General features: G+C 35.2%; 2 protein-coding genes across 12 annotated transcripts; both read right to left on the bottom strand.

Moving 5' to 3' along the window:
- Positions 1-1,096: 1,096 nt before the first annotated feature.
- Positions 1,097-9,792, bottom strand: LOC142521758 (katanin p80 WD40 repeat-containing subunit B1 homolog KTN80.1-like). Of its 8 annotated transcripts, none has more exons than XM_075624943.1 (17): positions 9,512-9,792; positions 8,804-8,934; positions 7,848-7,965; positions 7,428-7,654; positions 7,237-7,339; positions 7,080-7,150; positions 6,468-6,542; positions 6,234-6,383; positions 5,955-6,123; positions 5,342-5,863; positions 4,564-4,697; positions 3,868-3,993; positions 3,179-3,253; positions 2,980-3,092; positions 2,124-2,240; positions 1,962-2,030; positions 1,097-1,366 (listed from the first exon to the last, which is right to left on the bottom strand). In XM_075624943.1, the coding sequence occupies exons 1-17, from the start codon at positions 9,534-9,536 to the stop codon at positions 1,255-1,257; spliced, it is 2,337 nt and encodes a 778-aa protein (XP_075481058.1). In that variant the 5' UTR covers positions 9,537-9,792; the 3' UTR covers positions 1,097-1,254. The 8 variants fall into 8 exon arrangements, with proteins under 8 accessions (XP_075481058.1, XP_075481062.1, XP_075481064.1 ...); XM_075624947.1 differs by having other exon boundaries at positions 2,124-2,231; XM_075624949.1 differs by having other exon boundaries at positions 2,124-2,220.
- A 2,957-nt stretch (positions 9,793-12,749) lies between these two features.
- On the bottom strand, positions 12,750-18,584 carry LOC142522279 (protein STRUBBELIG-RECEPTOR FAMILY 3-like). 4 transcript variants are annotated; one of them, XM_075625540.1, is made up of 17 exons: positions 18,462-18,584; positions 17,950-18,147; positions 17,559-17,691; positions 17,405-17,476; positions 17,156-17,221; positions 16,962-17,033; positions 16,790-16,861; positions 16,633-16,704; positions 16,096-16,161; positions 15,929-15,994; positions 15,453-15,829; positions 15,072-15,364; positions 14,311-14,582; positions 13,940-14,078; positions 13,678-13,799; positions 13,406-13,562; positions 12,750-13,182 (listed from the first exon to the last, which is right to left on the bottom strand). In XM_075625540.1, exons 2-17 carry the CDS (start codon positions 18,047-18,049, stop codon positions 13,108-13,110), a joined length of 2,154 nt encoding a protein of 717 aa, XP_075481655.1. In that variant the 5' UTR covers positions 18,050-18,147; positions 18,462-18,584; the 3' UTR covers positions 12,750-13,107. The 4 variants fall into 4 exon arrangements, with proteins under 4 accessions (XP_075481655.1, XP_075481653.1, XP_075481652.1 ...); XM_075625538.1 differs by having other exon boundaries at positions 18,311-18,582; XM_075625537.1 differs by having other exon boundaries at positions 18,415-18,582.
- Between the last annotated feature and the right edge of the window lie 1,420 nt (positions 18,585-20,004).

Raw genomic sequence — 20,004 nt, 5'->3', positions numbered from 1 at the left:
AGTGCACCAGATTTTCTTGAACGGGCTCAGCATCTTCCACATTCACTATTTCATCAACAGTTTCCATCGTACAATCATTTTCTGCACAGCAATTTTCCATCGCTTCCACGACCCTGTTATAAGAAGATAACGGGACGTGCATCCTGATTATTTTTTTTTCTTCTTCCATGGAGAGACTGAAGCAAAAAAAGTTAATGATTTTGGAGAGAATTTTATGAAGAGAAGTGGGAAATCGAAATTAAACCGAAATTCTGTTGGAAGGGCTGAAAACCCATTTAAAATAATAAAACATTAAAAAACAATTATAAACAGATATTAAAAAAATAGTAATAATAATATAATATTATTATTATTAATAACGACCACGACGATTTATTGATGGCCACCACAACAATAATAATAAATATTAATAGTAAATAAATAATTAAAATGGTAATGATAATTATATTAATAATAGATAATGATAATACTAATATCAATTAAAAAACATTAACTTTATAATAATAATGATGAATAGAGCAATAACAGTTATTATTTAATTTATTATAATTAATAATTTTATGACTTATAAATAATGATATTAATAATTAAAATTGACACGTGAAATTTCTTCGAATTTTTTTCAATGGATATTGGACAAATAAATTGCTTTGAATAATAGAAATTTTTCTCTTAACTGTATCACAATGAAATCATCATAATATTTAGGAGTTACCAAAAATTCAAATTTTCGTATTCGAAAACTCGAACAATTTATATTTTTTGTGTTGATTAACTCAGTGTTACGATTTTAAATTAACTAGATAAAATAATAACATTTAATCAAATCATTTAAAATAAACTTATTCATTCAATTAAATTATAATAAAGTCATTGAGTTTGGAAAACTACTATTCTTTTAGCATAAAAATATAATAAAATCATAATGTACATGACAACTCTTCCAATACAAAATCTGGCTTTCCAGCACCAATTTGAGTTCTAGTTTAGAGTACATAATCAATTTTGATTTACACCATATGTTTTCATGTTACACATACATGTATACACAGAATTATACCAAATAGGCGCCCAAAAGATTATCGAATGGCTGCCGTATCAAAAGCTGCTGCGCAGTTGGGCAAGAAGCATTGCACTTAGCGTGGCTCTTCAAAACTTTAAACTGGCAGCGAAAAACAAATATCATCGGGACAAAATCGCGTGCATTCTCCATCAGAGAGACACAGATTTCTGGTAAGAATTCTTGTTGTTTCATCACATGTAGCCTACGACTGTCGGAGAAGCAGACTTAGTCGTTGCGTGCATTTCCGACTGTTGGAGAATCATATTTAGTTGTTGCGCGCATTTTGCGACGACACCTCGCCTCCTGCGCAGATAAAGAAGCGTTCAGGAATATATATCAGGTAATTGACACGATATTAATCCAAATTTAGTGTTATGAACATGAGATCTTGACTGGCTCCTCTAGCAAATCTAGTAGAACATGGCTGGACCCAAGATTTCATATGAAGGGAGGCGATTGATAGTTTTCTGAAATCTAACAGCAAATCTAGAAAAAAAAGCATCTTATTCTGAAAATATAATCAAGCATAAATTAATTTCCCGAATTTCACTTTTGAAAACATAATTCAAAGACATTTTAAGAAATACCGGAAACATAACCCGTCACTAACTTCCACTTTAAAAAAACAACCCATCATTATTTTGAATTTTTTCCCGATGAAGGAAAGTTGGATCTGCCCGTAGGAGATCCTAATCATATATACCCTGTTTCTTTTCGTTTGGTAAACGTTAATTTTGAATACTGCATAGCTGGAGTGGAGTAAATGGTAATACTGAGAACCTAAGACAGGTTATCCCAGAAATGGAGAAATTTGTCGCATGCCACTTTGAGAAATAGTTTGCTCCAAAAATACACTACGACTTATTGATCTATTTTGAACTCAAGAAAAGATATTTACTTCACAAGTTCTGGAAGAATTGTCTGTATGTCTTGCAGATGGGCAAAGCACCTTTTGCAACATTGAAGTCTGCCAGAGAAAATTCATTAAGTAAGAATGTCATGCCGTAAGATCCTTTTGGCCACACCGTCGATATGCTAGAAGGGAAATCAGCTACATTACCTCTCTTCTGTGTGAAGATCTACTCCAACGGCTGGAGGTGCCGAAACTGTTGAACAAATCATTGTACCAAAGACCGCTACTAACTTTAGAAGTATCTCTAACGAAACACTAGAGTGTCTGCAGATGAAATTCGATCGGACAATACGAAAAAGTGAGAACATACTACATGGAATATCAGTTTAATCTACGATGAAAACTGCAGAATTCAAAATCAGATAGAAGGAGACCAGGCAAACAGAAAAATGATGTTTCATCTTCCATTGCCAGGCAAAAACAGTTTTCATAATCGGCAATGATGATAAGATGAACAGAGATCTGAATTCAAACTGGTTCGCGGTAAAATAGCGACAAATTCATCCCACAATCATGATAATTACGACATTTAAATTAGAAGGCCAGTAGTGGGTTATTGTTCAAAAAGTGGCAACAGTTAGCGTGAATAGCAGCCAGTAGAAGCATTTTGAAAGTAAGATACAGCAATCTAAATAATCTCCCATTTTTTATTCAACTTAGTAGAGTTGTTTCACCAGGGTTTGAAAAATGACAAGGTCAACTTAAAGGTTAAAGACACAATGAACAAGCCTCCATCAGTCGTGAAACATGGATACCATATTTCTGTTTTATTCAAAGTAACAATAATTATTACTGATATTACTAGAACATAACATATAAAAAAATTAAAGAAGAAGGCATTAAATGCCAACTAGCAGTCATGAAAGCTTTCTGATCAACCTATAATAGTAGCTAATAGGGTGAAAGATAAAGCAAGCTCAACTCAAGCTAGTTCGACTCATCACACAACTCTAGATCCATGTCCTTAGAACTGCTCATATGCAAAGTTTGATGAGTTAATTACCTATCTACTTTGCTTTCCAATAATCCCAAAAGCATTGGAAGCAAGCAAGAAAATAAGTCCAATGTAATAATCTCCGTTCTTTCAAGGAAAACACCAACTACATCTGCCTGTACCTGCACCAGCAAAGTACCTTAAGAAAACACCATGCATGGAATTGTTAATAGGGTAAAAAAAAAACATTACTGCAAGAAATACCCACAGAATGATCTGGAAATTTTGTCACGGCATTTATGGCACCCTTCACATCATTCCTCTCCCAAAAATGTCGTACCATCTGCATGTAATTGAATTTCCACGTCAGAAAACCCAAACCAAAAAGAACAAGAAGTTTCCAACAATGCATTGATAACAGGTAACAATCACTAACTGTTTGTTAAGCAGCAATTCCATCTTACCCTTTTGTGATAGTATATGTGGCACAACTATTGAGCATGGCCCACAAAGTGTAATAAGAATTAAAATTTTAAGTTGCATCGTTATTATTGACTATAATTTTTTATGTAAGGCAAGTGTTAAGTCTGACCATCAGACTTAAAATTACGTGTTCAACTCCTATGATTCACTAGGTGATGCAGAGAAGCGACAATTGTAGGTATATCAATCTAAACATGGTGTTTGAGCTATTGTATAATTCAAAAACTTTATGATGCACCATCAGCATCAGCCGTAACTTGTGATAAAATTAGTTAGACATACATCGGTATTTAGCGGACATCAGATATTGCCAGATAAATTCGTACCTAAAGTAAATCTTTACTGCTATAAAACATTTTGGTATTGGTAAATTGCTAAAGCTCATATTGTCCAGCAGAAACTTTTAACACATGTCAAGTACTTACAGACACAAAAATTCATTGCACTTATTTTAAACAATCTCCTTTCGTTTACCTGTAACTTAGTTAGTCGAGATCGAAATGAACTCAGCAGGGAATCATGATCCTGCATCAGATTTTCTATAACACTAACATCACTCACAGAAGGCTCCTCCCTCGTAATAACTTTCAGGTCTGTATTCTGAAAAACAGTACAATAACACCATTAATATTTCAAGTAGAGGTAGGGACAGAAAGGTGGAGCATAAAGTGTAAAAGACCAGTATGTCTCACAAAGTAACTTGCTCAATTATTGAAGATTCAACTTACAAGAAAATGCAACATCAATCTTGAAATCAGAACAATAAGATGGAAGGTGAAAAATTAAAGGAGATCATGACCATTGACAGGAAAAAAAAATTTTAACTGCACCAATAATTAGTGATTCACATTACTCATTTCAATAGGACTCGTCTTCTGGCAAAAAAAAACTGCTGGTTTAGGAAATGAAACAATATCTGGAAGTCTCAGACATAGAACACCAATACTTGATGAGGACAAGGGAACTACAATAGACAAGAAACCATGTAGCAAAGATAGTCCCCAGCGAAGTCAACAAGCAACACCGCTATTTCATCCTATCAAATGGGCTAAAATTCTATGGCTTCAAATTATCTAGAAAGACCTGGTACCTCACTTCAAAATTGACTGAAGATTTCTAGGCTCCCACCAAGACAGATAAATTATTAGATTGAAAGGAGAATGCTTCTACCTGAGAGGAAGGTGTTTCCACAGCCTCGGTGGTCACACCAGAAGCCTTATTGGGCACGCAAATTTCATCATCACAATTTTCCTTTTTTTCAAACCTCTCTACCAAACTACGCGTCCTTCCATGTACAACTGCCACTGCCAGAATCAAGCACAAGACCAATTAAAACTTTATTTAGTCAATCAGTCAACGCTGACTAATGATCATATTAAACAGCGACCCCCATCAACAAATTTGACGGGGTTCGCCGCTTTACTGCTATTCGGTGTATGAACACCTGATACAACAACTGAAACAATAAAACATTTTGGGAAGATCAGATAAGCATAGCTTTGACCACATTCTATAACGCGGGTAAAAAACAATCAGCATAACCAAAAATGCATATCCATACTACAGTTACCAAAACAGCACTAGAAAACGAATTCCACGACGTTGGAAAATTGCATATATGTTCTAAGCTTGTCAGCCGACAACTATTTGAAAACAACATAGCTTTAAATTTAACGATTTAGATTTTCTTGGGTACAGTAGTAAGGCAGCAAGTCTAATTTGAGAATTCTAGTTCATTGTTAACCAAGCTGCGAAATTGATAACACGTGAGAACTCGAAACAGAATCAGCTTCTAAATAAAATCAGAATTCCCAAAGCACCAACAAATCTTAAAAACAATAGCCTCTCTAGTTGTGCTGCAGTGCATACAACTGGGTGGTTGTTTTCTATTTCCAAGTGTTTCCTCTTGAATGACAAATAGAGATTTTAGGGGGAGAAACTAAACAACTACCCGTGCTTAATGTACTTGCTGGTGATGAAGTTCTGTCGAACTTTTCCACAACAGTCTTGATACTTGATTGTGTCCCCTCGGATGAATCCTTAGCATTTTCATCAGTCACGAGTCTAGAGCGGACATTTGTTTCCCTCTTAGTGCCAAACGGATTTTTCACATTGTCGGACGGAACGGAGTCGAGGGACACCGAAAGTCTTTCCACATCAAATCTACAGTTGGATAGCCTCCGCGTATGAGGAGGCTTAGCAGAAACAACACTGCTTGCTTTAATAGAAGCAATATTTTCCTTCCTAGACCCAACTGAATCTTTCCCATCGGAAGCATCACGAGGTACAATGCTAGGCATAACAAGAGACCTATTAGTGGCTGGTGTATTATTTTTTGCTGGCAAGCTAATAGCAGGAGCCCGCTTTTGAATTCCAACAGCACTCGTTTCCTTTGGTTCCGACGGGGTTACACCCTTAGTGGCATCAAGGGAAGCAGGTGCCTTTGAAATGATGGGATTCACTCCTGAAACTTCAAATGGTCCAAAATTATTCTAATTGTTCAGAAATGTCACACTTACGTAACATTGAGAGGAAAGTAGAGAAAAGCACAATAAACATACGGTCCACATATATTGTTTTGATTTCGTTTGCAACACTCTCGGATGTTGTAGAGCGCATATTTGGCTTGGGCTTTAGATGACTTTCTTCTTTCTTCACCTGATCTCCAGGTTTCTGCTCCGACTGGTTATGTTGCTCATGTGCCACCCTTGTGCCATATGGCTCTATAAGCTAACACATAAACAATACTTGACCAAGGGAACAAAGTATGCAAGTGGAATTATTTAAAGTGAAAAACAAACGGAAGTGATTGATGACCGGACATAGTAAAAAGAACAGACCAATACCGAAATATCTGCCACCCAAACTGCGACTGAGTTTTCATAATATGCTCCACCCAAAAGTTTTCCATCATGAATGCAAAGATCACCAACTGTAGACCACCCCATATCAACAGAATCATGGCATATTACAGGTTCCCATGAGTAAACCTACATTTGAAGTTTTAAATGGACATCATTAAAAAATGTTCCTCTTTTAAAGTGATAAACGTAATTCAAAATTCCAAACCATACCTTCAAACTATCATCAAATCCGCAAAACAGACTTTTTCCATCAGGATGGAAGGTTAGTGCTCGTACTCCTGCAGCCTAGAGGGTGAGACAACCAAATTGATTAAAGCATACATCTTGAGAAGTCTAACCAAATAAGCCAAAAAAGGATAACATACATAATACAAAAATAGGGATGGAAAGGGTGGCAGACATGCAAAAGCCGCTAATTTAAGTATTTTAGGTTCAGATTTATTTCCAAATGGCAAATACTTTTGGTAAATCTAGTAAAAGTGTTGGATCTTGAGTGCCGAAGAGCGAGTGAACTGGGAGATCCCAAAACTATCATAAAATAAAAAAAAAAAATTAATATTATTGAAATAAGCAAGATAGTAGAATAGTAAAAAATATCACATTCTTCAAAGATTATCGAGAGAGAATAGATGAAGCGTGCCTGGTCATTAATTATCATGACATAGGAGACTATATCGGAAATATTAAAAAGAAAAACATAAATATATATTTTGATATTCGAAGTTCATTGAATAATCAGCACGCTACACTTCAACGTAAAATACCCAGCTGCGAAGAAATATCAAATTCAGGCATAGAGTTTTAATGGGCAAGTTTAAACACCTCACGTCTGGCAGATCCTATCATCTCAAATGTCTCCAAATCCCAAAATTTCACGGTTTTGTCAGCTGAACCTGGAACAAAAATAAAAAACCAATCCGATCAGCATACCACGAGCACGGAAAATCAGAACCCGAGTAAACCCATTTTACAAACTCACCAGTCGCTAAAAGGAACTCAAGTGGATGAAACTCTATGGACCGAACATGTCCTTCATGAAACTTGAAATCATTCAAAAGCTTTCCGGCTGTCAGGTCCCAAACCTGTGTAACAAATATGGAGTTCATGGCCAAATAAAATACACAAGAGCCAATTACAAATTAATACTTTTTAAAAATGTCACAGCAATACCTTTACAACATTATCGAATCCACCTGAAACTACCCACCGGCCATCAGGCGTGAATCTTATTGTGCTGATCCCTCGAGTATGACCTTTATGTGTGTGAATGCATCCTTTCTTTCTAATATCCCATATCTTTAGATTGGTGTCCATAGAACCAGATGCAAAAAACTCACCGAATGGATGAAATTCGACAGCGGTGCAATAGGATCTGTGTCCAGTGAGAGTGCGGACCACTAAAATTCGAGAACATTGACAAGGTCAGAGAAAAGTCTCCCGAGCATGATAAAAATATTTGATTAATTGCAATTTGCTTGCAGTTTGAAAAAATAAATAACAAGCTCGGATTTTGGACTAATTTAAATCCATTATCATTACTGAAATTCATATCAGTATAGCATAAATCACGATGAAAATAAATTAACCTACTTTTTGTTTCTTCCAAATCCCACAACTTTATGGCACCAGAAGAAGATCCGGCTACTACTATAATTTCTGCTGAATCAAAAGCCACAGACTCAACTGGACTAGTGTGACCACATAGGCTCTGCATAATAACCAGATGTATGTCATCCTTTGCCAGTATAAGGTGACAAAAACTATTCAAAGTATACGAACAGAAGCAAGTTTTCAAAATTGCTAGAACGAGAAATTAAGAAGACATATATAACTGGCAGTATCAAAGTTCGAAGCAATCAAAACTAATCCCAGGAAATAACACTATTATACATATAGCAACAAGCAATGATTAGTCAGTCCAACTAAATTGCATGTGCTTTAATTCCAATATCTCCCAGCAAACTTATAGCACACTAACGCAATTAAAAAGCAGGAAATATATCAAGTCGGACAACCAACAACTTAATGCTGTTCAGATTTTTTAAGTCATTAGAAAGATAACAGCAAGTACTATGCTAAAAGGTATTATCTTAAGCTCACTGGTTGGGGAAAAAACAGCACATTACACTGGGGTCCAAATTGCAACAAATTACATGATGTAAAACAAATCAGCAAAATGATCTTGGGAAATTTGAAGCCAGTTTAAATGTAAAAGCTGAAGAAAACTTATAAAGCGCCTGATGTTTAACAGAGCGCTGATCGTGTGATAAATGTTGAAAAAAGAAAACACCAGATGCTTGGGATATTTGTATAGGTTCCATGCATGAACGACGAAGTTCTAATGTACGGTCCAATGGTGATTAATTCCTTTGAATATGATTATAAATAATAATAAGACCCCAACATTTGAGAAAAGAACAAATCATCAAATCCATCACATTAAGGTAAATTGTTCTAATGTGTGTGCACGACGTGTCATCAAACATGCTGTTCAGGGCCAGAGGCCATGTGTGCAAGCCACAGGTTAGATATTATTCTATACTAACCATCAAAGATGTCGGTTTCCCAACAGACCAGAGATTCACTTTCTGATCATCCCCACCGGTAATAAATACTCGGCAATTCTTTTTCCCAAACCTCAAACAATTTACATTCCCTGCATGTGCAACAAATTCCTCTGCAGAAGGTTTGGTCAAGAACTAACATTTAAACTTGCAGCAATGCAATGACAAATAATTACAGAAGCATTCAGAAGTAAGTTAAAGGAAATATCATCAATTTGTCGTAAACTGATCCACATAAATCAACCAACAAAAGACAAATTTCTCAAGGACTGAAAATCTCAACACTTGTAGCCGCTCAGGATACTTCACACATCTGAATAGGAAATCAAAACTTAAATTTTTATACTCGCTTCAACTCCAATACAATAAGAGCAAGAAAAAATATTATGCGAAATCAACTACACCCGACGAACTCAACCACTTCAATCAAGAAACAGATAAAGAGAGGCATGCCACAATCTTTTTACAACAATTTCAACGATTACTCCCCCTCATCCACTTCCCTGAACACAAAGAAAATAAAAGTAAGATTTCAAGAACACCAATTCTGTAGCATCTCAGATCACGCAAATGAAGACAAACCCAAAATAGATTTCTGAGCTGCCCTCTCAAACTCACCGAGATTCAAATTACATACACACATGGATAAGCAGATACATAAACAGACAGCAGCAGAAATCAATAGGATACGCAATTTATAACCGCGCTTCGCCATTATTTGAACTCGTTTCCGTCAATCAGAGCTCCGACACGAGGCCTTCCTCGGTGCCCCGGCCAAGAAACGACTGTAGTTCCCAGAAAGAAAGAGTATAAATCTGTAGATACAAGCAACGGTGACTCAAATTCCAGCGAGAAAAGCTGGGAATAGATTCTCCAAAAGAAACCCGGTAAAGAAAATGGTGGAAAAAAAATTTCAGTGCGGATTTCAAACAGGGGATGGGAGAAACTAACGTACAGAAAAAAAAATAATAGTAAATTTAAAAATTCTGTACATATATATATATATATATATATATATAAATGAAAATGTACACGCAACCGCAGCCGCGGATAGATTTACTGCCGTTTATTTACTCGGGAGATTCACCGACAAGATTAGCAGATAAACATTTGGGAAGTTTAGTTCGCTGCTGTTCATAATAACAACGTTGCCGTACAAGGAGACAGCATGGGACTGGATAAACAGAATCTTTATATGCATATATGTGTGGGTTTGAGTTTGGAATTAGTGTCACTATATTTAGATATAATTCAAATTATTTTAAGTCCCTTTTTCCCGAAATATCATTTTTTCCTTGATAAAACAAAATCATAATAAATTAATAACTTGGATATTAAAAAAAAGGCATATTGGATCTATCACCAGATGAAATATCAAAAAAATTTGTAAAACTCCATGAGTAAAATTAGAAGTATTTTCACACCCTTTGAAACTCTGCATTTAAAAAAATAAAAAAAATAAGACACATTTGTCCCGTTTACACGTTGGTTTTATGTCTTTTTATATGTAAAAAAAAACATGATTTTAAAAAATCATTTCTTTTATACAACAAACCCTTTTTTTTTTTTTGCGTTTTCATAAAGGGGCTAAATTATAAGGAAAAAATAGAAATAATTCCTTTTTTGTACGATCTTAATTCTGCCTGAGGTCGAGAGTCTTCTTCATTTGTAAGGACTTGTAAAGACATTCCAACCACTTACTTTGAAGAAGAGGTTTAGCTGTCGTGATCTATATTTAATTGTTGCTTTGGACATTGTTAAAAAAATATTGACTCCTGAAACGGTTTGATATGAGTTTTTATGTTTCTAATAATTCGTTGATAATCGTGTAGTTTTCTTTATATAAATTTCAAAAAAATTCTACCATTATACATGAAAATGATTTTCATTCGATTTATCTTGAATAGACTCCATTCTTATTTTAAGCGTGAGTTTAACTGTGATACGATATAGCTATTCAATAAATTAATACTTTGAATGTGATGGTGAACATCAGAAACAAAGTTTTCTTGAAGTATTCTCTTCTCTTTCTTTTTTTTTTTTTTGTTTGTCCACTTTTAAAAATGTTCACATTTCTTTTTAAATTTTCGATTGGTGGTCCACCTTTAAAAAAATTCACTCCATTTAAAAATATGTTTGGTCGGTCCACCTTTTGTTTATTTTTCCATTCTTTCTTTTTTTCAGAAAGAATTTGTTTAATTTTCACTTTTCTTGGTCTTTAATAGTTTAGTAATTAGGCCTCAACCCCTAACCATTCATAATTATTGATATTTTCTTCGGGGACATGGTGACGTGGACTCTGTAATAGATGACAAAAACTTGTGTGAGGCGGTCTCACGGGTCGTATTTGTGAGACAGATCTATTATTTGGGTCATCCATGAAAAAATATTATTTTTTATGCTAAGATTATTACTTTTTATTGTGAATATCGGTAGGGTTGACCCGTCTCACAGATAAAGATCTGTGAGATCGTCTCACAAGAGATCTACTCATAATAGATAATGTGTACGAATAAATTAGTCTGATAAATACATACATAAAATTTCTCTTAGTACTAAATTCATGTTTAAATTTTAATTTAATCTGTCTGAAGTCTTTGACGAATTATTATAAATTTCAAATGAATATTGCGAGAATATTATATTTGTATGTCGGATAGAGATGTCTGCATTAACATGCGGATTCAACACACACAAGAGACGCTGTAATATGCCCACAATTAATATTTTTTAAAAGAATATACATAATTTTTTAAGTACTCACCTCATACGTCTTTTTTATTTGTGATCCATCGAATAATTTAGTGAAGAGTAGGTCTCTTAGGCATTTAAAATGTTATAAAGGCTTTTAAAAAAAGGGTCTGGAACTTAAACTTGTCCAGGAATAAGTCCAAACGGATCAGATCTCTGCTTCAATTACACTCTATATTAAAAGTAGAAAATTATCAGTTTCAAAATATAAGATCGAATTAAAGTAAGCTTGTTGTCTCTCTTAACACCAATCACTCTTACTTTCTTTCGTACCAAGAACGGGACTATAAAAACAGTTTTTGACAAATTGTCCGCTTGAACTTGATTTGAAAAATGAAGCATTGCTTTTCAAAACGGCAGCTAAGGGAGTTGAGGAAAAGCAACGATCTCATGGATTTATATTCATGCAAATACATGAGACATGTCGATTCGATCTATATTTGCAGTGAAAAGTAATATTTTTGACATAAAAAATGTTACTTTCATGGGTCAGGTCGGGTCACGTCAAAAATCCACACACAAAATTAACTTTTTAGACGATCTCATAAGAGTTTTAATGTTCAGTAAAAAATATCGATTTTCTGAAAATAGAGATTAAATTAAATAAAAAAAACAAATATATTATATACTCGATCATTTTATCATCCAGCTGCATCCATAGGCAGTGAATTTATTTATTTGATATGTTCACACTAATGGCTTTATGGTCGATTATTTAAGGTTAATGATGCATCTTGCCCAGCCATTAATCTTTAGACAACGAAGAGCTGCCCAGCTCAGTTTAGATATTGGGATTTTGTGAATTTTCCTACCAAGGAAGTAGTTGGAATTTTGTGAATAACAAAATAAAGAAGAAACAGAGAGAAGGGTTAATCACAAATTAGAAATAAAAATCAAAATTTTGTCTCTGTTATGTCCGAGCTTAATAATAATATATATTATAATAATAAAAGACATAACTAAAACCAGGTGGAATTCAATGATTGCAAAAGAAATAAGCCAAGCCAAACTCGAGATGACCCACAATTTGGTTGTTTGAATTTCTCCAGAGATTTAAATTTTGGACCCACCATTGCCTTGTAAGAAAATTATAAAGTACGGTAAATAATAGGACCAAAATTAGATTTTGACACCATTTTAATACACAAAGGGCCACGCAATCCCGAGACACAGGGCAGAATTTGCCAGCCAGATTAAGTTCTCTTCACCAGCCAGCAGCAGTTGTTTGTTTATATACATGATGTAGAGAAAGAAGTTCAATAAATAATGTAATAATTGCTGAAGACAGATGAGATGGGAAAATACAGTGCCTAATTTCTCTCACACCAAAAAATAAAAATAAAAATGCAATGCTATTTTACAGAACATATGATACAAAATCACCATCCATTTGAAGCAAACCAAAGAAAATGTACATGCACCCAGAAAAGCAAAAGGTCAAGGGGCTACGATTTACATGAAAACACGACAAAAAGAATGCAAGAGCCAACACAGTTGAGATCCAGATTCTTGCCATCTCGTCATGGGCACATCACTCAGTGATCACTCGATATCAAATGCGATAGCTTTTGGACAATCTCAGACATCGGCGGCCTGAATTCTGGCTCGGGCTGCGTAAAAGAAAGAAAACATGTAAATACGCGACCATTACCATAATTCAAACGTCAATCGGCACAATCCTGGGTTTGCTAGTATCTGTGATTGTAAAAGGTTGCTAAATTTAGACATCAGATCCAAACAAAAATTAAATGAAACAAGTTCTTGAGTCCATCATCAAGTACTATCACTCAAAACCGATCCATGGAATACAAGGAAAGGAAACGAGAGATATACCTGAATACATAACGTGATTATATCAGCAAGTCGAGAGAGAGATTTAGATGGATAAGCACCCTTTAGAGTAGGCTCGACAATTCTTGACAATGCATCTATATCGTAAAGGTGTGGCAATGCCCATCTAGCCAGATATTGTGATCCTCGAGGACGGAACCTGTGTTGGGAAGAAGTTAATTTATAAGCCTTTCCTCGTTTAAGGTATGTAGAATTAAACGTAGCAATATTCATAGTATCTAGATCCTAGCTACGGGGTATAAAGATTTGATAACCTGTCATAAGATTTTCGACCCGTAAGAAGTTCTAACATCACAACTCCAAAGCTGTAAACATCACTCTGCTGAGAATAGCTTCCTGTCTCGAGTTCTGGAGCACCGTAACCGTAACATTGCAACTGATCAAAAAACACTAGCATCCATGAAAATTCGAGTAGATGAAGCTGCCAACATCTGAACATGAATAATGACTCTATCGTTCTAACATCTAACATCGGTTAACACTTAAAACAATATGAAAATACCTGCAAGATATTACCTGAGTCATGTGATCAGATGATAACAAAGGAGCCAAGCCACAGTCAGAAACTCGTACAGAAAGATCATCATTTAGCAACACGTTAGTAGACTTTAAATTCCGGTGCACAACAGGTGGCTGACACACCTCATGCAAATATCTTCAATAAAACAGCACAACTAAGTCTCCAAATAATAATGGGTAAAAAGTGCGCAGTGGAAGATTTTTTCCAAAAACAGCGCAAGACCAAAGGAATTAAAGCAATTAAAGCAAGCAGGACTGAAATGTGTATTTTAAGAATAGGTGAACCAGGAAATTTATCTATGTGAAGAAATCAAATAACCTAATTTTCTTGTCAAAATCATATTCAGTTTTGGTCAAAATGAACGTACTCCAGAGCCTGTGCAGCTTGAAGCGCCAGAATCATACGGGTGTTCCATGAAAGCTTTCTCTTGATCTCGTCATCCAGGTGCAATGCCTCATTAAGTGTCCCACGATGGCAGTAATTGTAAACAAGCAAGCGTTGTCCGTGCTCCAGGCAGTAACCGACAAGTTTAACTATATTTGGGTGTTGAAGTTTTGAGATACTTGCCACGAGCTCAAGGAATTCACTGTCACTCAAATTCTCTGAAGCCGACTGCTCCAGTTTCTTGACTGCCAGTATCTAGAGATGTGTTGACAACCTCATGAGAAGGGCAACATGGACACAAACAATACCATTACATCAAATAAAGACCATGTTTCTCCCTTGGAATCCATTGAAGATGGAGGGAAACAGAATCATTAAGAGTGTTGTGTCACATAACATAACAAAAACTTGTCTAGGATGGGCAGCTACCATAGTACACTGTTACAGAACTGACCAAGATGACTCTATACCGAAGGGTGGAAAAATAAAAAAATATCTAGAATAATATATCCGTGCAACAATCAAACGAGAGACGATGTACTTTCATAAGTGATCAGCCCATGGTCATTTTTGTAGAAAATGACGCGTCTGCAAATTAAACAGGCCTCTTAAAATATCAACATATCATACAACATTGAATCAAAGAAAACAAACAAATACAATCACAAAAAACAAGAGTTTGATTCACAAGTATTACATCCAGCAGATAGAAAAAAGTCCAAAGATACATCATAAGATGCGTACCTTTCCATCAGGAAGTAGAGCTCTATAAACTGTGCCTAGTGTGCCTTTGCCGATAAAATTTTCTTGAGAAAAGCTGTTCGTATATTGTTGAAGAGATGCAACTGTGAAGAAATTAGTAGAGCCTAAACTTTTAGAAGCGTTTTCCCTTGAGCTTAAAGCAGTAAAAAATGGATCAGCGGGAATTTTTTCGGCAGACACTAGTGGAAATGGAGGGGTGCTGGTTGATAGAGAACTATCCAATCTTGTCATATCTATACTGTGATCCTTTCCTCGAAAGGTGTTCTTTGGCACTGCTTTGGACGATAACATTTAATTGATCGGAGGGAAAATGGAAAAAAACTGACAGTAGAAAAGAGAAAAAGCATGGGGGAGGTTGATTACCTTTCTCTACTTGATACAAAGGCTTTTGTGAAGATTGATCAGATTTTTGAGTCTCGGTCATAACACCATGCTTCTCCATCTCTTGATTCTTGGCTATGTTCTCACTAAATTTTCTTCTACAGCATCTGAACAACAAGAAACATACGCCCAAAGCAAGTACTACAACTACAAACAACCCAACAATAGGTATCCATGAGATGTTACTAGCAGTGTTGTGCTTCGTTTTCCCACCAGATTCTGGTAATCGAGATGCTGATGGCCCGTTTACATTAACTGAAGGAGCTGACCAAGGAGATGGTGCCTCCAAAGGGGATAATAAAGGAGATGGAGATGGTGGAGAAGGTATTATCGTAGTGTTGAAGGGATTACCTGCGCTTCTGCACCATGAAAGGGAGGTCTTATTAAATCACAAGGTAAAGATTCGAGCTAAACTGCAAAAAAGGCCAAATGACAGAGAAATCAACTTAAAGTTTCACCTGAAATTTGGAATAGTAATCAATTTTGGTGGAATAGGTCCAGAGAACAGGTTGTTCTCTATGTTTCTGGAGGGTGAAAAGGGAGGGAAAGAAGAATGTAACAACTCCAGTAAAGAAAAGTGAATTATTAAAATAATAAACTATCACATGGTGAAGAACTACAGTACAAATTTATGAGAGGAAGATCCTGCAGAACATCCAGCATTCCAGAGAGCTGATTGTTCTGCAAATGCCTTAAACAACAAGAAGACACGGGTAAAAAGAAAATGTTAATCTTTACTGTTTCAAAAAGAATGCAAATGAGCAAATATTGTGAAAAATTTTCTAGGATACAGTAATTTTATTCGGGCCTAAGAAGATTTCTATAGTGGACTATCCATATTAGTTGCAAAATTTCTTTTACCAACTGAACATTCATTTTACCAGTACAACCGGCCTCTCTCATTGAAACTCACCAAATATAAACACGCAGGCTACATAAAGCATTTGAGTGGTTCATAACATGAGCCATGGATACTCAGGACTATATGGTGGAAATAAGTATCGACAGTCAGATATTTATATTTTTCCCCATAACTGATTGGTGTACCGCAAGAAATTATGGCATGAAGAAAACTCTTGTAATCCAATACAGTCCAGTCAATATTAGCATAGGAAAATACAATATTAAGACCACATTTTACACTCAGAGACTATACACTTACAAGGTGGTCAGAGATGACAAATTCCCCATTGAAGAGGGCAGCTGGCCAACTAAACTATTCCCTGACAAATCCCTGCATCATCAGCACGATTTAAATCAACAAAGATCATCTAAGTGTATCTAACATGAGCTTCTGTTCCAAGTACATAAAATCTGACATGTTAATCAATTCCGTGAGCTGTTCAAAGGCATCAGGAATCGATCCAGTTAATTGATTATTGTTCAGAGACCTGGAAAGTAAAGGGCTTTTAAGTTAAACTAGAAATAGATACAGAGCAGGTGAAAAGAAAAGACTAGAGAAAGTAGGACTGGAGAGAGAATAGAACTTACAAATCTGTCAACTGCCCCAACGTTGATAAAGTACCTGGAACATTTCCTGTAATCTGATTCTCTGAAAGAGAACTAGAGTTCGTGGTGTTTTATGCGGGGTGGGCGGGGGGATAAGGGTATTATCAGCCATTATTTACAGAAAGAGTTGTAAGTTGTAACATACTGTAATAAGCAGTTTGAGATCAGAAACATACAAGATTTTAAGAGTGACCGGCAAGTTCGATGGCATACTGCCTCCAATGTGATTATTGCTTAAATCTCTGCTTTATAGGAAAATCAACATCTTTAATCTCCGTACAAATTGATTCAATTATGTAAAAGCACTACAAATTAATCAAAAAAACAATCCGCAATTGAAGACTCGTTTATAAAGCAATTCCATGCGAATAGCATGATCAAAGAATGAGGCAAGAAACAAGGAAAGCCATTAGAAACAAACTCACATCACCATAATTGAGGCAAACGATCCCAAATCATTGCCCAATCCTCCGCCTAAATTTGCACCAGATAATTTTCTATCAATCAAGAACAAGAAAGTTTATTCACATAAAAGTTAAATTATCATACAGCGTGATTGAAAATTAGGACACATCTTACATTGAAGTTATATTCGCATTCACGCACTCCACGCCTTGCCAGTTTGGCTGTCCGCATGGATCTCCTCCAGTGGAAATCCATCCGGTAAGTGGTGGGGATCCCAGAGAAGTATATAAACTATTTATTGCATAAACTGACATGAAGCATTCCAAGACAAAAACAAATACCGTAAGAACATATGCTATTTACAGCACAACCGACACATAATTCCAAATATAAGAGGAAAATTTCCACAAGTACCGAGTGTTAAATTAATTAAACATCGAATTATTATTGTTTTTCTTGAGAAAAATAAAGAACAAAGAGAGAACATTCCAATTCAGAAGAAAGATTCATTTTACACAAACAAATTGAAACCAATTAATATAGAAAATTTGAACCAACAACTTACTATCACGAGGGTCGGTGACTCCCAATGCAAATTGCAACGCGGAAAAAACAACCGAAAAGAGAAGAACCCATGAACGAATCTTCCCTCCGAAACAAGCCATCTCCAGTAAAGAGTCACCCCAGTATTCAAGATTTCTTCTTTAATCCCTTCGCTTTCTTGTTTCTTGAGTATAACCTTCCGCATAAACACTCGAAGAATCTGAAGTACGAAGCCAAACCGAAAAACGAAAAACTCCAATAATAAAAAAAACCACTTTTTTAATCAATGGACAGACAAACGGTCACATACACACAACCCACATAAATACATACGTACACACACACACAAAACCAGTAATTAAAGCAAGTTAAGAAGCACAAACCCTCAAGTTTCAGCACCATTGGCTTCAGAGACACACCATAAATCATAAAAAACAAAAAAACAAAAAAAGAATTCTTCGTTGAGATGATGAAGACAGAAACAAACCTTGTAAGAATAAAATGTGGTACCGACAATGGTTATCTGTTGCTTACCTTTTTCCCTTAATAAGTGGGCAAAGGCAAAATGACCCTAGTTGATTTCATAAATTCTGTAAAGATTACAGCTATATGATTATAGTCAATTGTTAGACTTGCTTTCTAAAAGCGCAATTATCTGTGAGTGGTGGAATGTATTGTTTCTTCGATTTTTTAAGATTTATTTGAAAGAAAAAGGAAAAACGAAGTTATTGTACCGTTGGGTCATGAAGATAAGGGTGGTGTGAGTCAAAATTTGATTTCGGGCCTAAAGTGTAAGCTCTTGTCATGGGCTTAGGCCCGATACTTAAGATCCAACTTTATTTCGGGCGAAACAAGGTTCGTAAAATATAAGATAGTACCTTCAATGGATCAAACAGTGATTTTATTTTCCCGACAGTAGTGCCACAGCTATTTCAAAAATTGTTTCAGCTAAACTATTTTATAAAATATTTTAGATTATTGGACTATCTTGTAAACTATAACATCTTATTTTAAGAATAAATTCGTAACTTGTTTGGATAAAATTAGATAATTGTGTTTATGTCTATGCAGAAACTCTGGCACTCTCACGGATCGATATTATGATATTTATCACAAATTCGACTCAACTCATGAAAAATATTATTTGCATTCCAAAAATATTATTTTTCATTGAATATTTGAGTCCAGGTGTCTCATGGATATATATTCGTAAGATGATCTCACAATAGACGTACTCATGGATATATTTGAGAAGTTTTCATGCGTCAAACTGATGACGTTGCACCGTTTGATCTGGTCGATTATGTGGGTCGTAAAAGAGATATTAACGGATAATATGGTGTCTACTAGGGGACATGACCGACGGTAGAGAAATTGTAAGATCGTTCACTAAAGCACATAAGACAACACCAACAGATAGACACACACATCCCTAAACTCATAATCAAGCCTGACAGTCCGACACACAAGAACTCAAACAAATGCAATATGCGTTGTCGCGAACATAAAAAAATAAAATTATATATTGATCATCAATTATAATTTTTTATCTAATGGTAAACGTTTGATTAAAAAAATCTAATTTTTCTCAACTTTTAAGGAAAAATTTGATCATCTCAATTTCGAGAACGTGAAAAACTAAAATTGTAAATATAATCTTTTAAAAACATAATATTTTTTAATTATAATTATAATTATAATTCAATAAATAAATGCCTCTTCGTTGTGAGAAAAATTTATGCGAATGTGTAACTTCAGTCACAACTGATTGCTTGTTCCTCCACCCAGTCTGCCACCAATTCCTACTGACGGCAAAAATAATCACAATACCGTGTAGCTCAAGGTGTTTTCTGATCCGCGATTTGATGTGTGTATATATATATATATTATATATGTGTTCAATTGTTTTATTATATGTGTAAAAAGTTGTGTCCCAGTTAGGCACCAACTTCTAAATGTTTCTTGTAATATATAGTGACATGGAAGTGTACATTATAGAATTATATATCTTTCCTTTTTTTCAAAAAAATCAAAATACATTACACTTATATATATTACAAAAATTCAAAAACATTTA

The sequence above is a fragment of the Primulina tabacum genome, chromosome 13 (genome assembly GCF_025594145.1).
Source record: "Primulina tabacum isolate GXHZ01 chromosome 13, ASM2559414v2, whole genome shotgun sequence".
Lineage (NCBI taxonomy): Eukaryota > Viridiplantae > Streptophyta > Magnoliopsida > Lamiales > Gesneriaceae > Primulina > Primulina tabacum.
This window is presented reverse-complemented; position numbering and strand designations above follow the sequence as displayed.

Excerpts from the sequence above, each read along its gene's own strand:
- LOC142521758 (XM_075624943.1), bottom strand. The coding sequence starts at position 9,536 with ATGGCGAAGCGCGGTTATAAATTGC. Across the intron at positions 6,384-6,467 it reads GATTTGATGATAGTTTGAAG|GTTTACTCATGGGAACCTGT; the intron begins GTATGGTTTGGA and ends CTTCAAATGTAG. Across the intron at positions 1,367-1,961 it reads ATTCTTCCAGAACTTGTGAA|GAGGCGAGGTGTCGTCGCAA; the intron begins GTAAATATCTTT and ends TTATCTGCGCAG.
- LOC142522279 (XM_075625540.1), bottom strand. The coding sequence starts at position 18,049 with ATGGCTTGTTTCGGAGGGAAGATTCGTTCATGGGTTCTTCTCTTTTCG. Across the intron at positions 15,830-15,928 it reads ATTACTATTCCAAATTTCAG|AAGCGCAGGTAATCCCTTCA; the intron begins GTGAAACTTTAA and ends TTCATGGTGCAG. Across the intron at positions 13,800-13,939 it reads CATCTGATCACATGACTCAG|TTGCAATGTTACGGTTACGG; the intron begins GTAATATCTTGC and ends TTTTTTGATCAG.